Source organism: Oncorhynchus clarkii, chromosome 10 (genome assembly GCF_045791955.1).
Source record: "Oncorhynchus clarkii lewisi isolate Uvic-CL-2024 chromosome 10, UVic_Ocla_1.0, whole genome shotgun sequence".
In the NCBI taxonomy this organism is placed as follows: domain Eukaryota; kingdom Metazoa; phylum Chordata; class Actinopteri; order Salmoniformes; family Salmonidae; genus Oncorhynchus; species Oncorhynchus clarkii.
The window spans coordinates 20183941-20197624 of NC_092156.1; the positions used below are offsets into that span (position 1 = coordinate 20183941).

Here is a 13684-nt window from a genome sequence, read left to right on the forward strand (position 1 = left end):
TTTTGACATTGAGACATTAGTGGAAGGAAAGAAAGGGGAAGTAATTACATTGTCCTCCATGATAGCAGAGTTTGAATTAATGTTTTAACCATGGCCTGAGTGTTTCAAATTAGTTTCTAGTTAAGTCTTTTCCATATAGCATTATCATCAAGGGCGTCAACCTTTTTATAGAGTATATGGTATACTTTGCCTGTTCAGAGAGAAGAGAAGTGATTGAGACCATTGGTGCAGAAGATTGAGAGACATGTAGACGGAGAGACAAACAAACAGGGAAAGAGACCAAGGCCGTAGCTACATATGAGGACACTGAGGTCCGGACCTCTGTACTTAAAAAAAAACAAAAAAAAACATTTTCGGAACTCAATCAGGGTCTCAATTTACTGTTGAAAGTTAGAATAGTAGAATACTCAAAGGTGCAATTTTGAAACTTGGTTGTGCATCAGCAGTTTTCCTCTTGTTATATGTCACTCACTGACTGAGGGAAAGTGAGAAGGGAGAGGCAGAGGTGGGGAAAGAGACAGAGAGAGAATGAAGAGTTACAGAAATGGGAAAAGGACAGAAAGATGGTGACAGAAAGAAGGATGGGGAGATAGAGAGAGAAAGAAAGAGAGACAGAGGGGTAATCCTGACTAATTCACTTAGGACAATGCTGAAGGAAGGGTAAGAGGATTGAGCCACTCTAGAATCATATGAGCAAAAATAACCGATAGCAAGATGCACTGGAGAGCCATGTGGGCCAAGGTGGAAACACGACAGAAACGGTTAAGAAACACAATAGAAACCATAGCTAACGAACTAACAACATGGTGACTGTTATCCTCAGAAGTTAACAGGTCACTTGTTTAGTTCGGGGTCAGTCATGTCCTTGAACTGAACTAATTTTGATTCTGAATACCAATACAGTACGTTTGAAAGCAAAAAAACTGATCACTTCCTTTAAATTGTGAAACCAAAATGTCACTCAAACTTGTAATCACAATTATGTTTGCTGGGCATAAATGTAGATTAAAAGTTAGCTCTAATATTTCACACAACAAAACATACCATTTTTTTTCTCCATCAAAATATAATAGCAATGATGCTAGCCTAACACCATAGTAACACGTTAGCTCCAAAAGCCTAAAAGTAATCAAATGAAAATCTAAATTGTAACATAGAATAACAATGACTAAACTCAAATTAACACTGACGGTCTTTCAGAACAAAAAAAGAGAGAGACTAAGAGAGTATCAAAGCTCTGTAAATTTGATCTATTGTTGTGTTTCTTGAAAACAAAACTCAAGCCATCAACAGCAGAAAAAACATCAGAGGAACGATTGAGTTTAGCGTGGTTGTATCAGTAGAATTCTCTTGAGGATGTCTTTCCATCACAGACCAATCAATGCATCTTAACCATGGCTTGTGTTTAAATCAGTTTCTAGCTGCGATTCTTTCCCATACAGTAGTATGATCCTCAGGGGCATCCTTCCCTTCTACTGTATGAGAAAGTAAATGGACCTGATATCCTGCAGTCAGGAGGGATCAATAATGTCCCCTGGTCTCTCTTCTCCTCTCTCCCCTGAATAGAAAACACATTCTACAGGGGTTGTAAAAACCAAGCATACAAACAAGAAACGGAGAGAAAAAAACAAGTGTTCAGTCAGAATCATTTGATTGTATTTGATTGTACTGTATATCTGGCGAGAGCCTTATTCATTCACAACTTCTCCCTCTTCTTCTTCTTCCCACTCTCTCTACAGCACCTGGAACTTCCAGGAATTCTGGTCTTTGTGGTCCAGGCAGTCCATGGTGCTAAAGCCCAGCTTCCAGGCCTGCTGGTCTTTGTAGTCCAGGCAATCGACGGAGGTGAAGCCCAGCGAGGCGGCCGTGCCGTAGCCCTGGGAGGAGAGCGAGGCGGGTGACTGGCTCAGCGAACCCCCCATTGAGGGCACGGTGATGGGGCTGAGGGCACCGCTAGCCGACAGCTGCGAATGCATGGGCGACAGGTAGGCACTGCAGTCCAGGCCCGTGAAGTAGGAGGAGGTGCCGGCATAGCCCTGGGCATAGCCCTGGGCGTAGGCCTGCGGCTGGCCGTAGCTCATCGGGTAGGCAGAGGGCCGCTGCATGCAGGGCGCCGAAGAGGCCAGAGGGTCAGGGAGTGGTGAGATGGCCGGGCTCCAGATGGAGACTGCTGCGTTGCCAGGGTTGTTGCCGCTGGGCGGCAGGGAGGGGCCCGATGGGGCTGAGGAGGGGCTGTAGGAACCAGAGGGGTTGTTGGCTGAGGGGTCTGGGCCGGCGCTGGGCTGGTCCTGGGCGGGCGACGTCTTTTTTTTGGGCGGGCGGGGCTTGGACTGGCCGCTGCTCTGCTGCTGCTGTTGGCGGCACTTGGCGCGGCGGTTTTTGAACCACACCTGCAGAAACAGAGACACACAACACAGCTACTTAGCATAGAGACAGACAATATGTGGAAAAACTGTGATGGTGATAGTAAGTTGTTTGGTGGGAATATGGCACTATGTTACTACATCATTGTTGATATATCTGTCACTATGCCAATGTGCACCTATACTCTGTGATATAATGCAACTGTCAAAACCAGTTTTTGTACCAGATAGAACTGTGAGCCAAACTGTCACAGGTGGGGGATGTATCTGTACAGAGCATTCAGTACATGTCCTTCTACAGTCCACAATACTGGTGAATTGTATTCTTCCATCTGAGAGCACTCTCTTACCTATGAAGGTGGACGTCATTTTTTTTTACCACAACAACAATATTGTAACACTGTTTCGATTGTGTAGGTATTTCTTCAACTGTCCATGTTGTTATAACTTGAAAGGAGCCCCGATTGATAACATGCATAGATGTAAATTGCACTAATTGCATAACCTGCATAGGCCTACTCTCAATGTACTTCTAAATCCATTACATTGTCATATTGTCACAGACACCTGTTGGTGAGACGAGAAGATGAGACTAGAACCACTTATAGATAGAGCCATGTCTGACTAAATATTTTATATATATTCACATTACACCGTACCTGTACGCGTGACTCGGGGAGGTTGATCTTGAGGGCCACCTCCTCCCTCATGAAGATGTCGGGGTAGCGGGTCTTGGAGAACAAGGCCTCCAGGATATCCAGCTGAGTGCGTGTGAAGGTGGTGCGCTCGCGACGCTGCTTTCGTGGGGTGGCTGAGAAATCCAGAGACACAGAGACTGTGTGATAATAATGGTAATGATGGAATGGCATTAATGGACAGCAGCACTCCTCAGTGCTCAAAGTGATTGACATTCACATTGCATTTCATTAGGCCTACAGTTCATTGGAAAGGGTTTGTATATGTGTTGATAACAGTGGTATTGATTTCGTACACCCCCCCCCCCCCCCCCATGACACCTCTCTATAAGACAATAAGTAATTGTGCAGTCATATAGTTTCTATGATCATTATGGTATTTTGAGATATTCATAGTCATAAAATAATCATAGCAGGTATTAGCCTAGTAATAGAAAAAAGGCCAAAGAAAAAATAAAGAAAACTATAGGAAAATTCAGGTCTATGTGAAAACGAATCATTTCCTGACTTAAAAACTGTGCCCATATATGGGAAGATGTGTGTTAGGCTAAATGGTGATTGTCTGTCTGCAAGTTGAACAGGTGTTACAACTGGTGATGATGGTAATGGCAGATGCAAAAATAAAATAACAATTATTTCATATTTTATTTTTGATTAGGAATCGCTGTTATCTGACACTAGCCTAACCTTTGTTGAATAGGTTATTGTCATGGAACCAGTCACAGAATAATCGATTATTATTGATATTGTTGATATTATTCTTGTTGTTGTTGTTGTAGTTATTGTTATTAGTAAGCTATGTTATGTTGTAATACATTATTAACGGGGTTGAAAAATTCATGGTGCATGGACTTTAAGCATGCATTGCCCACTGTTTTACGCATGAGCCGCGTTCAATCTTTGGCCAATGTAGGCTATAAAAAATAAAATAAAAAAACATTGGTAATGAGAAAAAAAAGTGGTAAATTACAATACAAAAAGTGGTAGTATTGCTATACTCACATGGGTATCCAGCCGTGGTGTGTAGCAGGTCCATCCCAGGCATGTTTAACCCGTTCATGGCGTAATGGGGTTGCTTAATGTAGGACATCATCCTCGCGCCGAAATGTTTTACCTTCTCGCTCTCTTGGTCGTCTCTCTGAATTGACACACACGACCGGACGTTCTTGGGAGACTTTGCTATTTCCCACCAGTCCCTCTTGGTCGGTAAGTTTAGGTCTCGCTTCAAGTCAACCTCGCCAAGTGCGTAAAAGTGACAAGGATATCTTGATATCGGAAAGTTCTTTGTCTTTCTTTCTTTTTACTCTTACTCTTTCTCACTTTACTGACTTGTCGAAAACACCAAACATTTCTAGTGCGCTCCTCGTGACAATTGCGCGCCTCAGTTTATGTCAAGGTAGATCGCGCGGACCCTTCTGTTTTGGCGCGCTAGGAGCAGGTTAAGGGGCGCGTGCTGCAGTTGAGCGGGGGTGAAGCCACTACACTGATTTATTTTACAGACACTGTGAGCTAATTAGAGGGACGACGTGGACTCATAGAAACCCCTCCTTCCCCTCTCTCTCTCCCCCTCTCTCTTTCGCTCCCTATCTCTTTCCTTCCTCCCGCTATCTCTCTCGTCTCTGCCCACCCCATCACACATGTTCCTTTTATTCCGAGAGACATTTAGAAACAATTTTGCAGTTACGTCTACTTTTTCAATTGACCATGTAGAGGCATCACATTTTTACAGCGTTTATCACATTTTCATCAAACAATATAAACATTATATGTATAGGCTACAGTTAATGTAATCGTTGAAGGGTTGGTTAAATAAAAATATTTTTTCTTACCCAACCCGTCAATTTTTTTCAAACTATTCATTTTCAGTGCTGTAGCGAAAAATAATATTTAGCCGTGTATTTTTTTAAATGCTGTCGATTTATCAACAATCGATAAACATTCCTTCTTTAACGTTTGAAATCAAGGCATAAGATTATACATTATAGTCTCAGACATACATTATACAGTATATATAATAGTATGTGGACACACCTTCAAATTAGTGGATTCGGCTATTTCAGACACACCCGTTGCTGACAGGTGTATAAAATTGAGAGCACAGCCATGCAATCTCAATAGACAAACATTGGCAGTAGAATGGCCTTACTGAATAGCTCAGTGACTTTTAACGTGGCACTGTCACATGATGCCACCTTTCCAACAAGTCAGTTCATCAAATTTTGCCCTGCTAGAGCTGCCCCTGGGGTGGTAAGTGTTGTTGTTGTAAAGTGGAAAAGTCTATGAGCAACAATGGTGCAGCAGCAAAGTGGTAGGCCACACAAGCTCACAGAATGGAACGGAAAAATAGTTTGTCCTCGGTTGCAACACTCACTACCGAGTTCAAACTGCCTCTGGAAGCAATGTCAGCACAATAACTGTTCAACGTCAGCACAATAACTGTTCATCATGAGCTTCTTGAAATGGGTTTCCATGGCCGAGCAGCCACACATGAGCCTTAGCTCACCATGCGCAATGCCAAGCGTCGGCTGGAGAGGTGTAAAGCTCACCGCCATTGGACTCTGGAGCAGTGGAAACGCATTCTCTGGAGTGATGAGTCACGCCATACCATCTGGCAGTCCGAACAACGAATCTAGGTTTGGCAGTCCCCAGGAGAATGCTACCTGCTCTAATGCATAGTGCCAACTGTAACATTTGGTGGAGGAGGAATAATGGTTTGGGGCTGTTTTTCCTGCTTCGGGCTAGGCCCCTTAGTTCCAGTGAAGGGAAGTCTTAACACTACATTCTAGACGTTTCTGTGCTTCCAACTTTGTGGCAACAGTTTGGGGAAGGCCCTTTCCTGTTTCAGCATGACAATTCCCCCGTGCTCAAAGCGAGTTCCATACAGAAATGGTTTGTCGAGACTGGTGTGGAAGAACTTGACTGGCCTGCACAGAACCCTGACCTCAACCCCGACGAACACTTTTGGGGTGAATTGGAACGCAGACTGCGAGCCAAGCCTAATCGGCCAACATCAGTGTCCGACCTCACTAATGCTTTTGTGGCTGAATGGAAACAAGTCCCGCAGGAATTTTCCATAATCTAGTGGAAAGCCTTCCCAGAAGAGTGCAGGCTGTTATAGCAGCAAAGGAGAGACCAACTCCATATTAATGGCCATGATTTTGGAATGAGATGTTTGACAAGCAGGTGTCCACATACTTTTGGTCATGTAGTATATTTGGCCTATAGGCCTATAATATTGAAATAAAAATGACTGAATTGAGTCCATGTTTAATATATTGCATGAATCAAAAATAATATTCCAATTAAATTCTAAGATAGGATCAATTCAGGAAGAGGGGGACATCATAAGAACTGTGACAGTTTAATCCTGGCATGTTTATTTCTTGGTCTGACAAGAGAAAATCAAAAACATTATTACTAAGCCCCTTGCAGAGAAACCACATGATCAAAATCGCCTCACTTTATTGGCGTGACATCATAGAGAGGGACAGAGTAAGCTTAAAACAGGAAGCTCGCCCCTGAAGCACACAGTAAGATCAGTGACAGCTTTTTTTCCCATTATGATGTTGAGGTTATAAAACTGTCATAAATAATGCACTGTGCCAAATTGTGATGTAAATGTGTATACTTATACTGGTGCATCAAAATACAAAAATGCCAATATTATGTTTACATTTTGTAATTCTGTCATTTTTTTAGTTGCCCCGCTTTACTAACCATAGCTAGCTAAAGTAGGACAGCATGGAGTAGCTAAAGTAGGACAGCATGGAGTAGCTAAAGTAGGACAGCATGGAGTAGATAAAGTAGGACAGCATGGAGTAGCTAAAGTAGGACAGCATGGAGTAGCTAAAGTAGCACAGCATGGAGTAGCTAAAGTAGGACAGCATGGAGTAGATAAAGTAGGACAGCATGGAGTAGCTAAAGTAGGACAGCATGGAGTAGCTAAAATAGGACAGCATGGAGTAGCTAAAGTAGGACAGGCTTATATGAGTACCAGAACCTAGTTCAGTCCAAGTCACGCATTGACTACTGTTATTTGTACTGTTATTTGTCACGGCTCCTCCTCTGCATTGCAGGGGCGGTTCATCCTGCAGGCAGAGGAGGGTCGTTAGTGATTGGAGTCACCTGGGATCAGAGTATTTAAACTGTCACTAATCACATCTCTCTCTCTCTCCTCTCAGGTATGAACCTGTTTTGTTTGTTCTTTTGTAGTTTTGCATAGTTTTCACTCAGTCATTCACACACACAGATTCACGCATCCATGCACTTTACATACACCTTACATTGATACTTCCACACCTCATTCTTTTTTCTTAGTTTAAAGTTAATAGTTTTGTTTACAATAAATAAAAAAATGTATTTGGCCTATACCTGTTGTTCGCGTCCCCTCATTTTTGCCACAGGCTATGAGCCTGTGACATATTACAGTGAATTCAGAAAAAGTGGGACACTTTTTGCATTTCTGTCTTCTGTAACCTTATCAGACATCTATCCAACATGTTAGCCCAACACATGATACATTTCTGAAATCCTCAGATGTTTCCTAATCACATAAATTGACTTACATTGTCATTCATTGGTGTACATTTAGGGCTTTAATAATGGCTCAGTTTATCTAACCTGTTGTCCCAGTCTACCAAATGCGAACGGAAAATATGGTTTTAAATCAGTGTACACAAATGGGTGTGTCATGACTCCTGCAAATATGATATTATCATTCAGTTTTTTGTGTGATTAGGAAACATCTTGAAGATTTCAGAAATGTATCTGCTGGGCTAATATGTTGGATAAATGACGAAAGCGGTTTCAGAAGACAGAAATTCATCTTAAAATTGAACCTTTCAATTTCTTTTTTGAATTTTACCCCTTTTTCTCCCCAATTTCGTAGTATCCAATTGTTGTAGTAGCTACTATCTTGTCTCATCGCTACAACTCCCGTACGGGCTCTGAAGGTTGAAAGTCATGCGTCCTCCGATACACAACCAACCAAGCCGCTGCTTCTTTAACACAGCGCACATCCAACCCGGAATGCGCCGGAGGAAACACCGTGCACCTGGTCACCTTGGCTAGCGTACACTGCGCCCAGCCCGCCACAGGAGTCGCTGGTGCGCGATGAGACAAGGACACCCCTACCGACCAAGCCCTCCCTAACCCGGGCGACGCTAGGCCAATTGTGCGTCGCCCCACGGACCTCCCGGTCGCGGCCGGTTACGACAGAGCCTGGGCGCGAACCCAGGACTCTGATGGCACAGCTGGCGCTGCAGTACAGCGCCCTTAACCACTGCGCCACCCGGGAGGCCCCTAACCTTTCAATTTCTAATTAAAATTTGAAAATCAATGAGAAATGAGTTCAAGTTGATACACATATTTCTATTACTTTGGCCTCCAATTACAACGTTGATGTAATAACTATACTCAGAACCAATATTTTATTGATCAGTTCTTTTGACTTTCGTTTTTTGTTATGTGCCAAAATTGTTACATGGTTTCATATTCATTTAGTTTGTTCTGTCACAAACACCTATTTTTGCGAGGTTTTCAAGAAAGATATATATTTTTTGTAGAGTTATGTGGGCCTCCCTAAACTGCATTTTTATTTACAATATTGTTGACAATGAAAATGTTTACAATAATTTGACCAATTAAACAAATTAAGCCACAACCAAACATCATGTGACACAAGGTTCAATGTAAATGTAATTAATATAAAAATGTTCTGAGTCCCTGATTTAAAAAGGAAGGTGATTGTGGCACAATATGCAATATTTTATTCTGTTAAATTGTCATTTCAATTATATACCCATTCTCAAAGAATATAACTTATGCTTTATGAGCATATTACAACTTGTCACCCAAATATTCAAAGTATATTTTTTGGGTTATAGCCTGGCTGAAACTCAGGATTGTGGCTTCAACTTTGATTCTAAATTGAATCTCAAGGTTTTCAATCAGTTATTGAACAGGTGCATCAAACAATGAATTGGTATTTATAAAATCAATCATTTCACATATTCATTGACCCATCATCAAAAGATTACCATGAGCTGTAATAAACCAGCTTAAAAACAAACACACACACACACACACACACACACACACACACACACACACACACACACACACACACACACACACACAAACACACAGATTCACAAACACCCACAAAGCTCATTTGATTTAGCTATCATAATATGCTTTATCTGGAAAGTATCTTATCTCCAGATAAAGGCAGGAAAGAGAGAGAAATCCATTCAGTGGCAGAGAGAGAGAGGATAGAGAGAATGAGCTATCAGCAAAAAGAGAAGTATTCTACAGACAACTTGGACAGGGAGACAAAGAGACATAATGGTATGTAAGTATAAAGACAAACAGACAGACAGGTGTTAAGATGTACAGACAGACAGCCATCCAGACAGACAGACTGAAATTAAGGAAATATATATATTTTACACCTGCAACTCAGAACAAGAAAAGTTACATCAAGAAAATATTTAACAGAGACAGACAAGACCAATCACCAATCTCATGGAACTGGTAAAACGGAACAACCACCATGTTTTTGTGGACTAACATCATTGACTTATGGAACTGGGAGAACTTAGTTAAGTGTCGGTGGAGAGATTTAGTTTGCTATTTTGTTATGTCTGTTTTATGTTGATGTCTATTTTTTTAACCTTTATTTAACTAGGCAAGCCAGTTAAGAACCAATTCTTATTTTACAATGACAGCCTACCCCAGCCAAACCCTCCCCTAACCTGGACGACACTGGGCCAATTGTGTGCCGCCCTATGGGACTCCCGGTTGTGATACAGCCCAGGATTGAACCAGAGTCTGTAGTGACACCTCTAGCACTGAGATGCAGTGACGTAGACCACTGCGCCACTTGGGAGCCTTGTGTATGTGTGTGTGTGCGTGTGTGTGCGTGTGTGTGTGTGTGTGTGTGTGTGTGCGTGTGTGTGTGTGTGTGTCAGTGCCAAGGGGTTTGTCAACAGTTGAGTCTAAGAGAATATTAACTACGTGGTTGTGGGTTTTGTCTTTTTGGAGATCATGGTGAACAAATATTTGGACAAAACAATAATTTTAAGGCAGGATATTTTGTTTTTGCTAAATTAAGATTTGATAAAAATCCAATAGTAAACCACTTCTGTTTTAAACTTTGACATTTATTTTCTTATTGACAATCAGCATATACAGTATTCAGTGTCTATATTGTAGCCATACAGATGATACAGACAGTCAGCCATGTTAGATTGTGGAACAGATAGTTCTGCAGTTTCAAGAGCAATTAGGGAATTGAGGACTGAGCCCCTGTAATCCTCGGCCACATGCTGTCATGTGCCACACCCCCCATGCACCCCCCCCCCCCCCCCCACACACACACACACACACACACACACACACACACACACACACACACACACACACACACACACACACACACACACACACACACACACACACACACACACACACACACACACACACACACACACACACACACACACACACACATGAACACACACACACATGCCAAACTACACTACGGGAGAGCTTTGGGATGGAATTGTTGAAGAATTGCATTAAATAGAAAAGATGGTGCAGTTAGAGAGAGAGGGAGATGGAAACAGATTGAGGACAGAGGGAATGAGGTGATAGAGAGAGGGAGGGGGACAGGTAGACAAAAGTGATCAAAGAGAATCAGGTAAAGCGATCGAGAAAGAGAACAAGAGAGAGGAGGGGAGGAAAAAAACAAGCTAACTCTGAGAGATGGAGAGTTGGAGGGAGGAAGAACAAGGCGACAGAGGGAAGAGGGCTAGGAAAGAGATGGGGTGAGGAGGGGGGATGGAGGGAGGGATGGAGAGAGGGAAGAAGGTGAAGGGGTAGAGATGGTGGAGGAGGGTGCGGGCCATGTCCCCACTGACACACTGCAGTGGTTAATCCAGATTACACTGTCTAAAACGGGTTGGCTAAACCAGTAATACAGAGACTGCTGTCAGTCCCAATCACTCACACACACACACACACACACACACACACACACACACACACACACACACACACACACACACACACACACACACACACACACACATCTCCTATGTGAAGACCTGGTGCTCAGCCACCAGCAGCCCAGCACAACAACCCCCTGTTACCCTTGCACCCAGGAGATATACTGTACCAGCTGGCACCAACCCAGGAGCCCTACAGACTCTTCTAGAAACACTGGAACATAGCAACATGTCAGAGCCTCTGTCCCTGGTCATTTCCATGTAAAAGGACCCATGAGCACCAACATGTGAACTTTACAGGAGCATATAAAATTTGGTGTCAAATGAAAGCTGTGTCTATTTTTTGAGAAATGAAGGCATGGTTACATAGTTACGTTATGCCTTCATTAATTAGGAATAGGCAAATGCTTTGATATCTCGTCACACAGATGGAAAAAGGGGTGTGAAAAAACATGTATAGAAAATGTCTTAAAAGGTATTAGAAATACATCAAACATAAAAATGTGTTGAAGTAAAGGCCCCTGCCAATATTAATTAATATCAACATTTATATTTAGTTTTATTAATGTTAACAGAGCGACCGAAAAATGACTTCAATTGAATTGACCTCAATGGGAAATCATAGTAGTCACAAACCACAGTTGCAGTAGAGCACAGTACAGCACAGTACAGCACAGTACAGTAGAGCATAGTAGAGAACAGTACAGTAAAGAAAAATAGAGTAGAATATAGTTCCCTACAGTAGAGGACAGTGGAGCACACGAGTAGAGTACACTATAGTCTAATCTACTCTACTGTAATGTACTGTACTGAACTATAGCATATTATACTACACTCTACTTTTTTTTACTGTACTGTGCTCTACTGTGTTGTACTGTGATGTCCAAACTTGTGAAACATAGACATCTATCATTGGTACAGATTTGGTCCGGTCTGGACCAACCAAATCTGCTCTTGTTTGGGGGCGGGGCTCATTAGAATAATAGCCCGTATGTAGAATAATACCCAAACATGCAAAGGAGGATATTAAATGTTTCTACCTTTATTTAGGATACATCACCATGAAGAGAGTGACATTGATAATTATGCATCTCTGTATAGTACAGATCAAGGACCCATGATATCATTCTGTTACAGTCATTCTTTTTGATCGATAGATTTTTAAACAACTCAAGGTGTCATATCTTAGCTGGCCTGGCACCCCATTATTTCTGCAGACATCTTTGAATCTTAATTCTGAGTTAATATTTAACCGTTTTTGGAAAACGTCATTAAATAAAAAAAACTGAGGGAGATTTTACAGTTATTCTGTTACCAAACTTTCCATCTGCACTATTCTTCAAGTGAATGTGTTGAAGTCAAATGTCCAGTGTCAATTGTTCGAAGTAGACTTCTTCATATAGACAATATATACACAAGTATGTGGACACCCCTTCAAATGAGTGGATTCTGCAATTTTAGCCACACCCGTTGCTGACAGGTGTATAAAATAGTAATGTAATTTCCATAGACAAACATTGGCAGTAGAATGGCCTTACTGAAGAGCTCAGTGACTTTCAACGTGGCACCATCATAGGATGCCACCTTTACAACAACTCAGTTCCTCAAATTTCTGCCCTGCTAGAGCTGCCCCTGGGGTGGCAGGTATCCTAGTGGTTAGAGTGTTGGACTAGTAACCGAAAGGTTGCAAGATCAAATCCCCAAGCTAACAAACTAAAAACCTGTTGTTCTGCCCCTGAACAAGGCAGTTAACCTGCTGTCATTGAAAATAAAAATAGCTTCTTAACTGACTTGCCTAGTTAAATTTAACAAACTGTAAATGCTGTTATTGTGAAGTGGAAACTTCTAGGAGCAACAATGGCTCAGTTGTGAAGTGGTAGGGAGAGAGAGAGGATAATCTCACAGACTGGGACCACAGGGTGCTGAAAAAAGTAAAATAAATGATCTGTCCTCAGTTGCAACACTGAGTTCTGAACTGCATCTGGAAGCAACGTCAGCACAATACCTGTTTGTCAGGAGCTTCATGAAATGTGTTTCCATGGTTAAGCAGCCACACACAAGCCTAAGATCATCATGCACAATGCCAAGTGTCGGCCGGAGTGGTGTAAAGCTTGCCGCCATTGGACTCTGGAGCAGTGGAAACACCTTCTCTGGAGTGATGAATCACACTTCACCCTCTGGCAGTCCAACGCATGAACATGGGTTTGACGGATGCCAGGAGAACACTACCTGCCCGAACTGTAAACTTTGGTGGAGGAGGAATAATAGTCTGCGGCTGTTTTTCATGGTTTGGGCCAATGTAACAGTTTTGCTTCCGTCCCTCTCCTCGCCCCTACCTGGGCTCGAACCAGGGACCCTCTGCGCACATCAACAACTGACACCCTTAAAGCATCATTACCTATCACTCCACAAAAGCCACGGCCTTTGCAGAGCAAGGGAAAAAACTACTTCAAGGTCTCTGAGCGAGTGACGTCAGCGATTGAAATGCTATTAGCGCGGGCCCGCTAACTAGCTAGCCATTTCACACCGGTTACACGAGACCCCTTAGTTCCAGTGAAGGGAAATCTTGACACTACAGCATACAATGGTAATCTAGACAATTCTGTGCTTCTAACTT

The 13684-nt window shown here is 42.4% G+C and overlaps 1 protein-coding gene across 2 annotated transcripts; it reads right to left on the reverse strand.

The window, feature by feature from the left end:
- Positions 1 to 317: 317 nt before the first annotated feature.
- Positions 318 to 4561, reverse strand: LOC139418124 (homeobox protein otx5-like). 2 transcript variants are annotated; one of them, XM_071167335.1, is made up of 3 exons: positions 4061 to 4561; positions 3023 to 3174; positions 318 to 2390 (listed from the first exon to the last, which is right to left on the reverse strand). In XM_071167335.1, the coding sequence occupies exons 1-3, from the start codon at positions 4149 to 4151 to the stop codon at positions 1734 to 1736; spliced, it is 900 nt and encodes a 299-aa protein (XP_071023436.1). In that variant the 5' UTR covers positions 4152 to 4561; the 3' UTR covers positions 318 to 1733. The 2 variants fall into 2 exon arrangements, with proteins under 2 accessions (XP_071023436.1, XP_071023435.1); XM_071167334.1 differs by having other exon boundaries at positions 3023 to 3198.
- Positions 4562 to 13684: the final 9123 nt, after the last annotated feature.